The sequence below is a fragment of the Solea solea genome, chromosome 15 (genome assembly GCF_958295425.1).
Source record: "Solea solea chromosome 15, fSolSol10.1, whole genome shotgun sequence".
Classification (NCBI taxonomy): Eukaryota; Metazoa; Chordata; class Actinopteri; order Pleuronectiformes; family Soleidae; genus Solea; species Solea solea.
Genome location: NC_081148.1, coordinates 20447531 through 20461965, shown reverse-complemented (window position 1 = coordinate 20461965; position 14435 = coordinate 20447531). Strand labels below are relative to the sequence as shown.

The 14435-nt window shown below is 38.8% G+C and overlaps 1 protein-coding gene across 3 annotated transcripts; it reads left to right on the top strand.

The window, feature by feature from the left end:
* The first annotated feature begins 1151 nt into the window (after window positions 1–1151).
* Window positions 1152–14407, top strand: hif1an (hypoxia inducible factor 1 subunit alpha inhibitor). 3 transcript variants are annotated; one of them, XM_058651541.1, is made up of 8 exons: window positions 1152–1562; window positions 8076–8326; window positions 8780–8928; window positions 9054–9199; window positions 10246–10352; window positions 11550–11613; window positions 11690–11818; window positions 12362–14407. In XM_058651541.1, exons 1-8 carry the CDS (start codon window positions 1383–1385, stop codon window positions 12416–12418), a joined length of 1083 nt encoding a protein of 360 aa, XP_058507524.1. In that variant the 5' UTR covers window positions 1152–1382; the 3' UTR covers window positions 12419–14407. The 3 variants fall into 3 exon arrangements, with proteins under 3 accessions (XP_058507524.1, XP_058507525.1, XP_058507526.1); XM_058651542.1 differs by having other exon boundaries at window positions 1153–1562; window positions 11708–11818; XM_058651543.1 differs by lacking the exon at window positions 1152–1562 and adding an exon at window positions 7556–7698.
* The last annotated feature ends 28 nt before the right edge of the window (window positions 14408–14435 follow it).

The following is a 14435-nucleotide window of genomic DNA, read 5'->3' as shown; positions in this document are numbered from 1 at the left end:
CAAATGCATAGATAGAATGAAGACGTGATTCATTTATTCATTGATCCCCCACATGAAGAGCTGATCTCAGCTGACATAGGGACTAAATGTGGGGTGAACCCTGGACAAGTCACCAGTCCATCACAGGGACACATAGAGACAAACAACCATTCACTCTCACAATCACGCTCAATTTAGATTTGTCCAATTTGCCTAATCTTAATCCCCAAATCTGCATGTTTGTGGACTGTGGGCGGAAACTGGAGAACAGGGGGGAGAACATGCAAACTCCATTGTTCTGACTGGGTCATGAACCTGTCTTCTTGCTGCAACCAAGCGTGTGGCCCTCATGATATCATATCTTTATCACAATATCATGGTGGAATATAAAGAAATGCATATCACCATTTATACTAAATGGTTGATTTTTTCATAAACCCTTCCTGACCAGTCAAGCTCACTGGCCCCCAGGTAGTGTTGTAATTTAACAGAGTACAAATACTTTGTCACTGTACGAGTACAAAATCCACGTATCTGTAATTTACTTTATTTATATTTCTAGCAATTTTTCCTTTTACTCTACTACATTTCCTCTATCTGCGACTCGTTAAGAAGAAGAGTTGGTAATGGTCTGTATTCATACAGAGCTTTTCTAGTCTTGATGAGCTGCTTTACACTACAGTTTTGCCATTCACACACACTTCAACATGGGATTAAGTGTCTTGCTCAAGCACACAGACGAGCAGAGCCAGGAATTGAACCCACAACCTTTCCAGTTGAACGACAACTCACCCTACCACTGAGCCCCACCATGGTTCAATCCTTACTGCTTTTACTTCTACTTCTAAAACTTAAGTACATTTTATATCAGAAGAAATACTGACATATACTTTAAGACTTTTACTGAAGTAATATTACATAAAAAAAGTGACAAAGTCATTTTCTGGTTAAGATACTTGTACTTTTACTCAAGTATCACCTTAAAAGTGCTTTATACAACACTGCACCCAGCCTCTGATGTCATGAAAACAAAAACATCAGCTCCCTCTAGCGGTGCAGGTGAATTAATACAAGTGAGCGTTGAGTCAGTCAGTGCAGTAGGTGTCGCTGTCGGACCCCGTGAGTATTTCCCTGCCTCGAGCCGTGTGGTCATACGTTGTCTGGCTGTCAACATCAGTGTGTAAACAGTTGACTGAAGGCGGCAGGACCGCGCACACGTCCCCTCACCGTGTGTCTCCACTGTGAATGGGATACAAAAAAAAAGAGGGGGCTCGCCCTGCGTGTTTTTCAGCCTCCTTCTGTAGCTCAGTGAGGACAGAGTCCGGAACAGAAGCCGTTCTCTGTGCTTTCACTTTGAGCCAGAGGAGGTGGAGGAGGACAGAGGCAGCAGCTGGTCGACGGTCATGGCAGCTGCGACAGTGGTCGAGCCCGATCCGGCGGCGAGCGAAGGCGGCGCCGAGTTCTCCGGCGTCCAGGACCGGGGCTGGGACGAGTCCCAGCTCCGTAAATATTCTTTCCCGACCAAACCCATCCCCAGAATGTCCCACACGGACCCACGGGCAGAGATACTGATCAATAACGAGGTGCGTGTGCTTGGCTGAACCTTTTCACACATTCATCAGTTCACGGATGTCCAGACGTTTAACACATGAGTCCAAACAAAAGTGCGTGAATCTTAAATTGAGGAAGCTGGAAGTTAAACCTTTAATAGCTGCCGTTCGTATTAGGTAAAAGGAGATAACATTGATTGTGAGAGGAAATGGAAATGAAAGTGCTCTATGTTTCTGTGAGGCTTGAACACTTGATCTATATCGAAGAAAAATCGCTGTTTGAAACTAGTAAATTGCTGCGATGTAATAGTTTTATACAAAAAATAAACATGTAGAAAAAGATAAATATGCAGATAAATATGCACCAGTGTGTGAACTTTATTTGTGAAGTTACATGCAGCAGCTGAAAACCTCACCCTTCCATTCCAAGTGTGTTGGAGAAGCTACTCTGACAAACTACACTGAACAGTATTTTCACCCAGCATCACAACTCTGCCTCTGTACAGCTGACCCAGTTCCTCCATATAAATATAAAAGGTTCTACAAAAACAAACAAAACCCAACAGTAGTTCATGCAATCAGGTGATTGTACACGTCTTTAATTTCTGTAGACTTTAGTGGAACTCTGTTAACAAAAAATATAAACATAAATAATTAAAAATGATGTATTAATTATTTTTAATATCACCTGACACTTCAGGCTTGTTGTATTCATGTGGTTGCAGTGTTCAACTTCACCACAAGGTGCCACTAAATCCTACACACAGGACCTTTATTGTGACAGTGAATAATTAACTTGACCATGACTTAAAAAAAAAGGTTTTTTGCAAGTTCAAGCTCCAACTAAAGATTGTTTTCATGAATATGCACCCTATAAACTTAACAATATATGATTTTATTGATTTCCTCCACAGACATCAGAATATGAAAAGATAAATGAAGTTGAGAATTAATAGAAATAAATAGGCCCCAAAAAATATCAACTACTAAATATGTATGTTTGTGTCCTAGAGCCCAGAAAGTCATCTACATATCTCATGTTTTATCTAACAAACTGTCTGTGTTTTGCTGAAAGTATAATAAAACTGGAAAGCCCATTAGGACTAAAGCCTGTGAGTAATGCAGTCTGCTTGCCTTCAACATCTGGTCATAAACACCTGCTGTGGCTCAGAAATGCAGCAGAGAGCTTTAATGATTAGAGATCCTCTTACTCCTCCCATCTCAACTTTATTTGTGTGTGTGTGTGTGTATGTGAGAGAGAAACAGTTGGTCTTTTGTCTATGCATGACAAATCTAACAGAAATGCAGACTGAATGTTGTTTGAACATGCAGGTATTTAAGTTTAGGGAGTGCACAAGCATCTGTGGATGACAAAGTACATATATATATACACATGACTAACACATTTTACAAGAAAACAGCATGACTATTTTATTTACATAATAATAATAAACCTGATTTGTATAGTATAATTGCAGCTCAAAGTGCTTCACAATAAAAGGAAAATAACATAACAACAAAGCACAACACAGGGTGGAATGAAGAGGACAAGTCTAAAGTCAAAAAGTCAAAAATGCTGTTTTAACTTTGAAATTAAACAAAAGATGCAAATAAAACAGTAACACACAGCACAGGGTGCAATAAAAAGGAGCTATCGTTGAAGGCTAGAGTAAAAAGACAAGTTTTAAGTCTTCTTTTATTATTAGATTATTTGGGAGAAAAACTTAATTTTCTTACCTTCGATGCCAAGTGGAAAAATTAATTTAAAAGCACAAGTACGTTGTTTCTCCTATTTTCAGTAAAGAGAAGAAAAAATATCTTAAACAATCATTTTAATTATCAAGATAATTGTCGACATAAACAATTTTGTTTTTGGTCACATCTTCAGTGGAGCCCGAAAAACAACACTGCCAAAAAAAAGTGATAATCAAACACAATTTTTATACATCTATAAATGAGAACATGCAATTACCAGTGTCACATTGTCAAATTGTATTTGTCAACATATTGTTTGAGAGATCAATCTAGGGCTGCAATGATTAATTGTTTATTAATCGATTACTAAATTAACTGATTACTTGGTTTTGAGTGTTATTTTATCTTAAAAGTTAATATTTTCTTGTTTCTTTGCTCCATGTAACAAAGAAATCATTAAAACCGATCAAGACATTTGGAAAAAAGAAATCACAATTTCGAGGTCTGGGAGACACCAATTGACAATGTATGGACCAAACCACTGATTGATTTATCTAGAAAACAATCAACAGATTAGTGAATTATGACCGTAATCCTTTGTTGTAGCCCTGGATCAGTATAGAAATAAAACGAATGGACGTGGAAAGATAAAGAGGATGAAATCAAAAGTGTTTTCAAAATCAAGTCGCTGAAGGAAATAACAAAGCTCACGTAGTTTTCTCTGTGAAAAACAACCAAATCATTTTTCCCTCAAAGTGCATCGACTTACCAAATAAATGCCAGGTTTGCCATCTTACCAGTCCAGCCCTGCTCGTAACACGTCACTCGAACCCTCTGACCTCAATTTGTCCCAACAATTGTCCAGATAAAGCAAATAACGTAAAATGTGAGCAATTGTAGAGTTGTATACAATTAAAATCTTAACATAATTCAGCAACAAACCAGAAACCAATGACCAATGACAGATGTATTTGCATGGGCACGAGTAATCAAACACAGAGGTTCCACAGAAGATATATTATAGAAGAATATTTTGTACTTTTAAGTATCGATCCTTAATGTAATTGCATGAAATTGAATTTGCAGAATAGTAGTTGGTAATAATTTTTATTTTTTTTATACACTAATGAGGCCATAAATACACTTCACCCTAAAGAGATATGTGACATTGTGTTTGGATATTTTTGGATCCAACAGTACGCATCAGTGTATCACGATTAATAGAGAGAACCCTGATGGAGCTGCTGCTTTACTAACTTTACCGATGTCCTTGAATGTTTTCTGTTTAGAAGAAAATACACAAATGGTTTCAGCAGTTTTTCACCAGATAGTTTGTCTCACTCAGATTCAAACAAAGAATTCTTGGATTCTTCTTCTTATCATTTCTGCCAGGCTTTATACAGAGAGGTACAATGCTGCCCTCCACAGGAAAACAAATTCCTGTCGACAGTTCAGAGTCCTTTATCACTGTTTGAAGTTCTTAATCACAGTTCAAAGTTCTTAAAAGCGATCCACACATCTCTCTATCACAGCATAAAGTCCTCCACCCAACTGCTTTCCTCCTCTCCCCGGTCTGTCCCATCCGTTCTTGGATTCTGAAACAGAAGAAAAATGACCCTTTGCTCTGTTTAACCATCAGTAGAGTACACTGTATTTGAAATGTCTCCTCTTTGCCTTTATTCATTCGTCTGCACATTTAACCTGTGATAAAGGTCACCTCTTGAGAAATGTTTTACATGATTAGTAACACTGCAGTTTTGTAAGACGAAGGCAGACGCCACGTGAACATTGTGAAGTCCTGAAATGTGATCCAAGAGAGAGAGAGAGAAATCCTAAAAACATTGTCCTCCTGTCTGCTGATTCATAATGGCAGTAAAGGCTCTGTGTGATGGATCGGTGCTGTGAATAGCTCCTGCTATTCGCTCCGACATTAACGTGAATCTTCAGGGAGGTGGCAGGAGAATCCCTGGAGCAATTCCTGAAGAAGCCATTTACGTAGTCGTGTTCAGCCCCTACATACTGTCTGTGGGCAACAGTGTGGAGTTCAGTGCCTGTCTAAAAGCAGCTTATGTGCATGATGAGTATTAGCTGTTGGTTTCCTCTTGGGGACACAAACATTTTCAACGTACACCCAATTTCCACTTTTACTATAAGGTACAAAGGACACCTAATAAAGTGCGAGGAGTGGCACCTGGTGTGGTTCTCTGCTGCTGTAGAGGTTTGAGATCAGGAAAGGTCGTCTGTAAACCGATTATATAATGAAAAATTCAATCATTTTCTGAAATACTCAAACAACTGTGTCGTGCATTCAGCGTCACTTAAAACACCTTTCCTTTCTATTCTCCATTACGGCCAATTTAACTGAAATTTTACCTGTTTGCAAGCATGGCAGAGATTTGCGGTCGTCCAACCAGCTTCTGCGTGATGTGTCTGGGTCAGGGTATAAACAGTGGGGCGACCGAGCCGGGCTGGGCTTTTTTAAATACAAACTTAAAACATATTTATTCAGAATGGCTTTTAATCCTCAGTAGTGTGGTGACAGTTTTATTCTCTGATTTCACTTTTTCTTCTTGTGTGTTTTTAATTGGTGGTATTTTCATGCTTTGGCTCATGGTATCATGAATGTGTTTTTATACTGCGTGTTTGTAATGCTTTTTATTTTGTTACGCACTTTGGTCAACTGTGGGTTGTAAAGGGCTATAGAAATAAAGTATATGACATTACAGGCGACGGTAGCTCAGTGGTAGAGCGAGTCTTATTTCAACTTGAAGGTTGTGGGTTTGATTCCTAGCTCCGCCAGTCTACATGCTAATGTGTCCTTGGGCAAGTTGTTGCTCCTGACAGTGTAAAGCAGCTTTTGAGTGGTCACCAAGACTAGAAAAGTATACAGACTGTTTACATTACATTCTGGTTTAATGCCATTACATTGTGATGCTTGGTTTAAATTCCAGCAGGTCATCTTCACCATGTCTAAATGAGTTGCTGCCATGTCACTGGCAATTTAGATTATTTTCATTGACAAGCAGCTGAACAGCATGTGTACCTAATAATAAAGCTGATGAGAGCAGATTCTCGTGGATATGAGTTGCATGACTGAACATGTAGAATTTACAAGTGTTATTTGTCTGACAGGAGAAACTGGACTGTTCCATGTCTCAGTTGTCACTATATTAGTAAATGTTTGAGAGACTCTTGATGAAGTTGGTTTTGTGTCCTGATTTACCCTTCCCCCCCCCCACTAATAATGACACACAAAACCGACTTTATATTGTACAGAAGTGTATTGCGTTCATTTGGGAAATAAAAAGTAATACATTTTTTTTTATCTTTTTTTTCTGTTTTTCTGTCTAATGTTTTTTTCCCTGTTTTTCTGAGTAATTATTTTTTACTGTTTTTCGGAGTATTTTTTTTCTTCTGAATTATCGAGAACTCTCGCGAGAACCTCCAACCTGCCAGTGACTCCCATATTTTCAGCAGTCTCCTTGTCGTCTCTTGAGTCACCACGTAGCCATCCTGAATGCATTTCAAATGCATCATCTTGTATCCATGGAGCATGCCATAACTGTCCAACTGATCCTGGAGAAACATTGCTATGTCTGGGCTTTCCTTCTGAACACCCCCAAAGTCCTCAGGTGCCTGCGTAAAGTCGACAAACTAATACCATCTATGTGGTACTATCTCCCAGTGACTTTAAACCCAGATCAAAGTAAAACTTACTAAACAAGTCGTCCATGTTGTTATACATCGATCTCTCAATAAAGGAATGAATAAAAAATAATAATTACTCCGAAAAACATACCAAAAAAATAAATTACTCCGAAAAACAGAAATAATAACTCCGAAAATCAAACCAAATTTTTTTTTTTCAAGTGAATACAATGCGCTTCTGTAATACTGAACTAATGAAGACGTGAAGAGCTAATAATGACTCATGAGGAAGTGGCAACTTAAACCCTCACAGATCAAAGTGACTTGGTTTGGAGAACAACGCTGCAGAAGTCACTGCACTGCTCTGCTGCCCGGTATCACAGTCAGCGCGGACGCGCGCACACGTGCACTCATTTTACGCACGTTCTCCCGCTCAGGCGACGCGAGGCGCGCGTACAGCGGGAGCGCGCTCCCCTTGCTACGTTCAGTTGGTCACGTAGCCCCTTCAAACCAGTCACACACACACACACACACACACCTCTCTGTCCGTGGATGTGCTGCGTTTGCGTGTGCTGGGATTTCAGCTCATTCCAGTTCAGTCCAGATGCAGCAAATTCTCACGTTTACGTTAAAAAACAAAACAAAAAAAACATTTGTGTTGTCATGGATTCATTTAGCACATGTTGCAGTAAGACTACAAATTAAAGGTTTAGTGCAGTGTGAGACAAAGAACAGTTACAAGTAGTGATGTAGATATTTTTAGATGTTAAATTGCAGTAATGAGTTTAGTGCATCATTCAAATTTGTGTGCAAGACAACAATCCAGGTAATAAGGGGTGAGTAGCAGAGATGTTTTGAGGAGGGATGAAGGATGTTCCATGTTTTCAATAAAACGTTGGAATGAAAATAATGCATTACATTTTTTTTGTCACAGTGAACCAAAAACAGAAGGTCCTATCTTTATCATTGCAGTATCCAACATTATTACATCTTGTCTTAATATAATACAGTCCTACATTTATTCATTCTATATTCTATTATTATATTGGCTGTTATGTGCCTCCTCCTATTTTAGATGAGCAGCACTTCTACTTCATTACTTCACTCTAAATGTTGATTTAAATAGAAAATGCCTTTACATGAGGTTTTGGACTCATTCAGTTGACTAGTTCTATTTTTCAAATGTTCTTTGTCTGCTTTCAGGAACCGGTGGTTTTGACGGACACAAACCTCGTGTATCCAGCTCTTAATTGGGACATTGCATACCTGCGGGAGAACATTGGGAATGGAGACTTCTCTGTTTACATGGCAGAAAACCACAAGTTCCTCTATTACGATGAGAAGAAAATGTCCAACTTTCAGGACTTTGTCCCCAAGTCAAGGCGTGTGGAAATGAAATTCTCAGAATTTTTGGACAAAATGCATGAAACAGAGGAAATCGGAGGAGAGGGGAGGTACTGTGCACTTTAAATCAGACCTCGAAGTATCTGGGCGAAGCAAACTTAAGAGTACCAGGATGTGATAATGCATGTTTTGTAGTGAATAGGTGTTCTCCCTCACAGCACACATGAAAGTGGTGCAGAGTGACTAAGCATTTAGACAGGAGGATCAGGGAAGAGGCTTGTTGCTATAACCTGACTTGGCATGGCCACACAAGCACAGATCACTTACTAAATGTCTGTAATGCTTCTCAGGCAGCCAGGTCATGGTATTTCTAAGTGCTGTATGACTTTCAGCCTTTCAGATGAGAGGTAAAATGTCAGGCAAATCTACTAAAACAGAATTGAACAAGCGTATATCCTGCATACGTGTTGACTGCGCTGTTGAAAATAAGCTGCACTGGAACTTACTTCATGTCTCAGGTCTGTAAAACCACAGTGCTCATGCATTTTGCACGTCTCTTTCAGAGTATATCTGCAGCAGACGTTGAATGACACTGTCGGGAAGAAGATAGTTGTTGACTTCCTTGGTTTCAACTGGAACTGGATCAACAAGCAGCAAGCCAAGAGAAACTGGGGGCAGCTGACATCTAATCTTCTGCTCATAGGCATGGAAGGTGAGGAATTTAACAGTGGTTACATCCTGAATAAGTAATTTAATCTGTGCTGTAAAATGTCACGTCTGCAAATGCTTTCGCCTTTCGTTGTATTACATTTTTACATTAATGTTCTGTCAACACAGGCAACGTGACACCAGCACATTATGACGAGCAGCAGAACTTCTTTGCACAGATCAAAGGGCACAAGAGATGCATCCTCTTCCATCCAGAACAGTTTGAGTGTCTTTACCCGTACCCGGTGCATCACCCCTGTGACAGACAGAGCCAAGTAAGCCAACAACTCTAGAGAGATCCTGGTTGAATAATGTGAAGTTAAACCTGCAGATTTCTTGTTTTTTGTTGTTTTGTTGTTGATGTTATTGCTCTGCCTCCATTTTGTCTTTATGAAGAGAAATAATTAAATCTTTTTTGTATCCTGTGTCTTTCATCTGAAAATGGGCTGCTCTGTCAATCAATATTGTCAGACTTGGCTGAGGCAGTGTTTGCGTGTACATGCTGGCAGTGCAGGTTGGTGGCAGTACAACTGCTAGCACAACGTTGTTGTTGCCTCCACCTGTATTGAAATAAAACTAACCACTTCCTGTGCTCTAATGTCTCTTGGCGACACAAGATCTAAACGCCACTATGCTGAGAAACAGAGTTTCGTGGAGCTTACATTCATTATTGGAATTGTATTAACTCATTTGACAAGAGTTTGATTAATCTACTTGACTGATTTTTAATAATTAAAACAAGCTTCCTGGTTTTTCAGCTTCTTAAATATGAATTTTTTCTGGTTTCTTTGCTGAAACGGATTTATTTTGGTTTGTGTACAAACAAAAAAAAATTATAATTTTCGAGGTTTGGGAAACACTGTTCAGCATTTCTCGGCATTTTTTGACATTTTATGGACCAAACAAGTACTCATTTAATCGGGGGGGAAATAATCAACAGGTTCGTTCCACCCCTAGTTCTAAGGGACTCACTTTTAAAACTTAACTAGACCACTTTTTTCTGTGAAAGTCAATGTCTATGAGGAGTGGGAATCAACAGACACCACAGTAACATATTATCACGATATTTAAGTCCCCATATGATATTATAACGATATTTTTTTAAACTCATTCACAAAACGTCCTCCTCACTCAGCTGTCAGCCCACTTCTTGGCATTTTCCAAAATGGGCTGAGTTAGCCTCAGAAGAGGGGGTTCCATTACCCTCCACTTAACGTCTGCTACCGTCATCAACCAAAGACAAAAGAATGAAATGTTTTTTTTCACTTCTAATGAATGCAGGGTTCATACGTTTTAATGAATGCATATTTGTCATTTTTAGGTGGATTTCGATAACCCTGACTACACAAGGTTTCCTAATTTTAGGAATGTTGTCGGCTATGAGGCAGTCGTGGGCCCAGGAGATGTCCTTTACATCCCTATGTATTGGTAAGAAGTACGTCTATAAATCTTTACTATAGAAATGATTGTGTAGTAACATTATATACTTAAATAATGTTTGTTTTATTTTAACTATAAAAACAGCTAGTTATTTCTTAGATACAGATTTTTCTTAACTAGAGAAAGAAATGAGAGCACAAATCTCTGCCAAGGCCCCCGAGGTTCTGCAGTGTTGATATACTCCCCTATCTCACATTTCATTTGAGTTATGCTTCTCATAAACAAACACAAACGTGGCTGAAAACAACCGCCTTGACAGAGGTAATAAAGCTGATGTGTTGGAGCTTGAATCCACAACACATGCAGGAAATTGGTGTCTTCTGTATATTTTCTGAGACTTAACTGCTAAAGAGTAGTCAGATTAGTCACTGCTGCTACTCTGCTACTTGGATACTATAAAGCGATACTAGTTTGGTAACCCTAAACTATTAATCTGTAAAAAAAATAATCAATAACGAGATAATTTTTTTGCATCAGTCCCTAATTATGAACTTCAGTAACTCATTGTGATGAAAAATAATAGGATTTGAAATGAGAACATGCAGGTTACTGTGAAACTCACAATTTTTGAATATTAAGAGTATTATTATAAATGTCATTTGAATACTAATATTCATAAATATTAGGGGCGAGGTGGGGGAAATCAATATATATATATAATATATCGCCATGCAAAATATTGCGATATTTCACTGTATCGATTTTGTGGATCAACAAAAAAAATCCATTGACAGTTCAGTCCACTAGATGGTGCCAAGTGCTCACTCTCACTAGAGCTGTTGTCTGAGTATATTGCAATATATGATTTCGCAAATTCTGTATACCAAAACTGTAGTATCGCATCGTGACTTGCATATCGCGATATCGTAAAAAAACGACGTATTTTGCAGTGTCATGATAATGTCGTATAGTGACCTAAATATTGTGAAGTTATCGCATCGTGACTTAAATATCGTGATAATATCATATTGTGACTTAATTATCACGATAATATCGCATCGTGACTTAAATAATGTGATAATATTGAAAAAAAATACTTGCATCAGTGATCGTATCGTAGCGTGTTCTCACCCCTAATAAATACCATCACAAGCTGTTGATATTCATACGTTTATAGTCATTGTATAAATATTTGGTTATTTCCATAGTGGAGGTTGTAAAACAAGTCTACTTTATTTTCTTTAGGTGGCATCACATTGAGTCACTGCTGAATGGTGGTGTGACGATCACAGTAAACTTCTGGTACAAAGTAGGTCAACTTGAATTTTTCGTTTTGACTGTTCTGTCTTAGTACTCTGTATTTTCTTTTCCCAACTATTCACCAGTTTGACTCCTGTGTTCAGGGCGCCCCCACACCCAGGAGGATAGAATACCCTCTGCGGGCTCATCAGAAGGTGGCCATCATGAGAAACATTGAGAAGATGCTGGGAGAAGCACTTGGAGACCCTCGAGAAGTAAAAGCCTTTTGATTTTTCTTTCTCTTTACAATTAAGTGTGATTTATTCTCCGCGATGTAACACCTTTAAGTCTGTCAAACAACAAGAAAAATGTTCCATGACACTTTCCTCTTGTGTCGTGCACTTTTGTGACACAAAGTGTTTGATAGTTTCTGTTTCAACTTCAACTTTCCCCCGAACTGACCACATCCATATCTAGCCCTGCTGTTGCTAAATGTCTCCGTTCCCTTCACCAAAAGAAAACGCGCAATGTTAAACACTAATGTGTGACAACATCAACACAGATAATGTTATGGTGGATTGGTGTTAGTCGCACATGAATGTCACGCTGCCACTTTCTGGAACATTAAATCAGATCATATTAAGGTCACCTGTTAGATGGAATCCCTGGGGCAGGCTGACCCGTCCCGCAGCCCAGTTACTATAAATATTTATGGAGTATCTGATTTAGTACAAAGGGAGGATGTATGCAGTCTGGATGGGACGGTGTATAAAACAATAAAATATGTCTATCTAAGAATGTTGTTTTTTTTTCTGTAGGTTGGACCTTTACTGAAAACGATGATCAAGGGCCGATATGACCACGGTCTCAGTTAGAGGCCCCACCTTTGATCTGTTGACGAGACTGCTGCGGAAACTGCTGTGTGTGTGTGTGTGTTTGTTTGTGTGTGTGTGTGTGTGTGTGTGTGTGTGCGCGTGTGTGTGTGTGTGTGTGTGTAACACGCATACTGACTGCATGGCAATAAGCGGCCATCTTGAAACTGTTCTACTTCAGTTGTCTCAAGAGTGCCATTGTCATTACACATACAACAAATGTCGAAGAAAAGTCCGACTTAACTCATGGGAATTGCGCTACTTGAAGTTTTTCTTTATATATATATATATATATATATATATATATATATATATATGTATGTATATGTATGTGTATCTATATATATATATATATATATATGTATATGTGATTCAGTGTTCTGTCAACATGCTCATAATTCAAGCTCAAGGGTATTTGGGTGCATTTGCTCACCCAGACGCAAAAAAACCTTGCATGAGATCGGTACCTTTGGAGCAACCTCAATACGTTGACCACTAATTAATAAATCAGGGGGTTTGTACACATACATATATTGTAGACAGTCGATATCAGCCCATGCAGGTCATTTCCTTTATACACGCAAACCCACAGCTGTGGCTTAATTAGTAATGCAGACTGAATTTCCTCCGTCCTTATCACACAGACTGCTTTCATGACTGGTGACAGATCTGAGTGTCTTTTTATTATATTTATCTGCGTAATCTGCTTTATCTTGACACTGACTAATAGCAGGTTTTCTGGGAGCGATCAGCGGTGATTACCTCACAAAGGAGACAGACGAGGCACGGCAATAATTGATTGAGATTTGGAAAAAAGAAAAAAATAGTAATGAAATTAGATTTTTAGAGTGCATAAAAGCAGGGCTTGGTATTCAGCTGAAGGAATATGTAATGGCTTGCTGATTTATTTGCGTTTGAGCTTGTTTTATACCTTGAGGACTTAATTGGACGTGCTGCCCTGTTATTCAACAGGTTAGGGAGCACAGAAGAAGAAGAAAAGAAAGTGCAATTTTAGTTGCAGCTATTGTTTTAATGCGTGAGAAGAAAATACATTTCACATTGTTTTGGAAACCTCAGTAGATGTGAACATAATTCTGGTGGTTCTTGGGGTTTGACTTAACTGTTTAACTGATTTATTATTATTATTATTATTATTAGTAGTAGTAGTCGTCGTATCAGTGTAACATTACACTGAGGGGGGCATCTGCTGGAAATAAGCTTGCGTGTTTGCCACTTGTAGTAGGACATATTGCACCATCTAGTGTTCACATAGGCTCTTGCATGTTAATCTCAACATACCTGGTTCATGCACTATATAATATTGTGCTTCTTCAGTACAGATGTATTGAGTGAAGCAGCTCTGGGATTAAGGCACACTGCAGTAGAAAACCCCTGCACTCGCTCAAAACGAAGGATTCTAGTTCCTCAAGGATGAACTCCTCTTTAATTTCCCGCAGTCACAATGCTCCCTCAAACTAAAAAGGTAAACGAAAGGGAAGGAATAATTTCATAAATTGTGTTGTATTTGGCAAACGAGCCGACGGTCGTAATATCCAGAAAGCTGTGATTGCCTGTGACATTGATGCACTAAAACTAGGGACATCCAAGCACTTAATTTGTGAGGAATACATGCGTTTTCCGGTCGTTTAGTTTTGCCACATGTTTGCTTGAGTTGTTTCTCACAAACTGCACAGTCATCCAACAGTGCTACTTTCTCTGTAAAAACTAGTTGTATAAAACAAAATCACTTCTTAACCTTGTTTACCATGTGCCTTGCTTGACATGGGTGGGGCACTCCTTGTTGTGAGAACATAATGAAAAATGTGTGTGTGTGTGTTTTTAATTTTTCTGTCAAATATTTTTCACTTTGAACAGCTTTAAAAGTTCTGAGTGACTGAGGTGAAAGCTTGTTTTCATTGATAGATGCTGGTTTTCTGTTTTGAACATACGAGTATGTGTTCACCCACTGATTAAAGTTTGTTTGCAAAGTTACGGCACGTGTGTGCGTGGTTTGAATGTA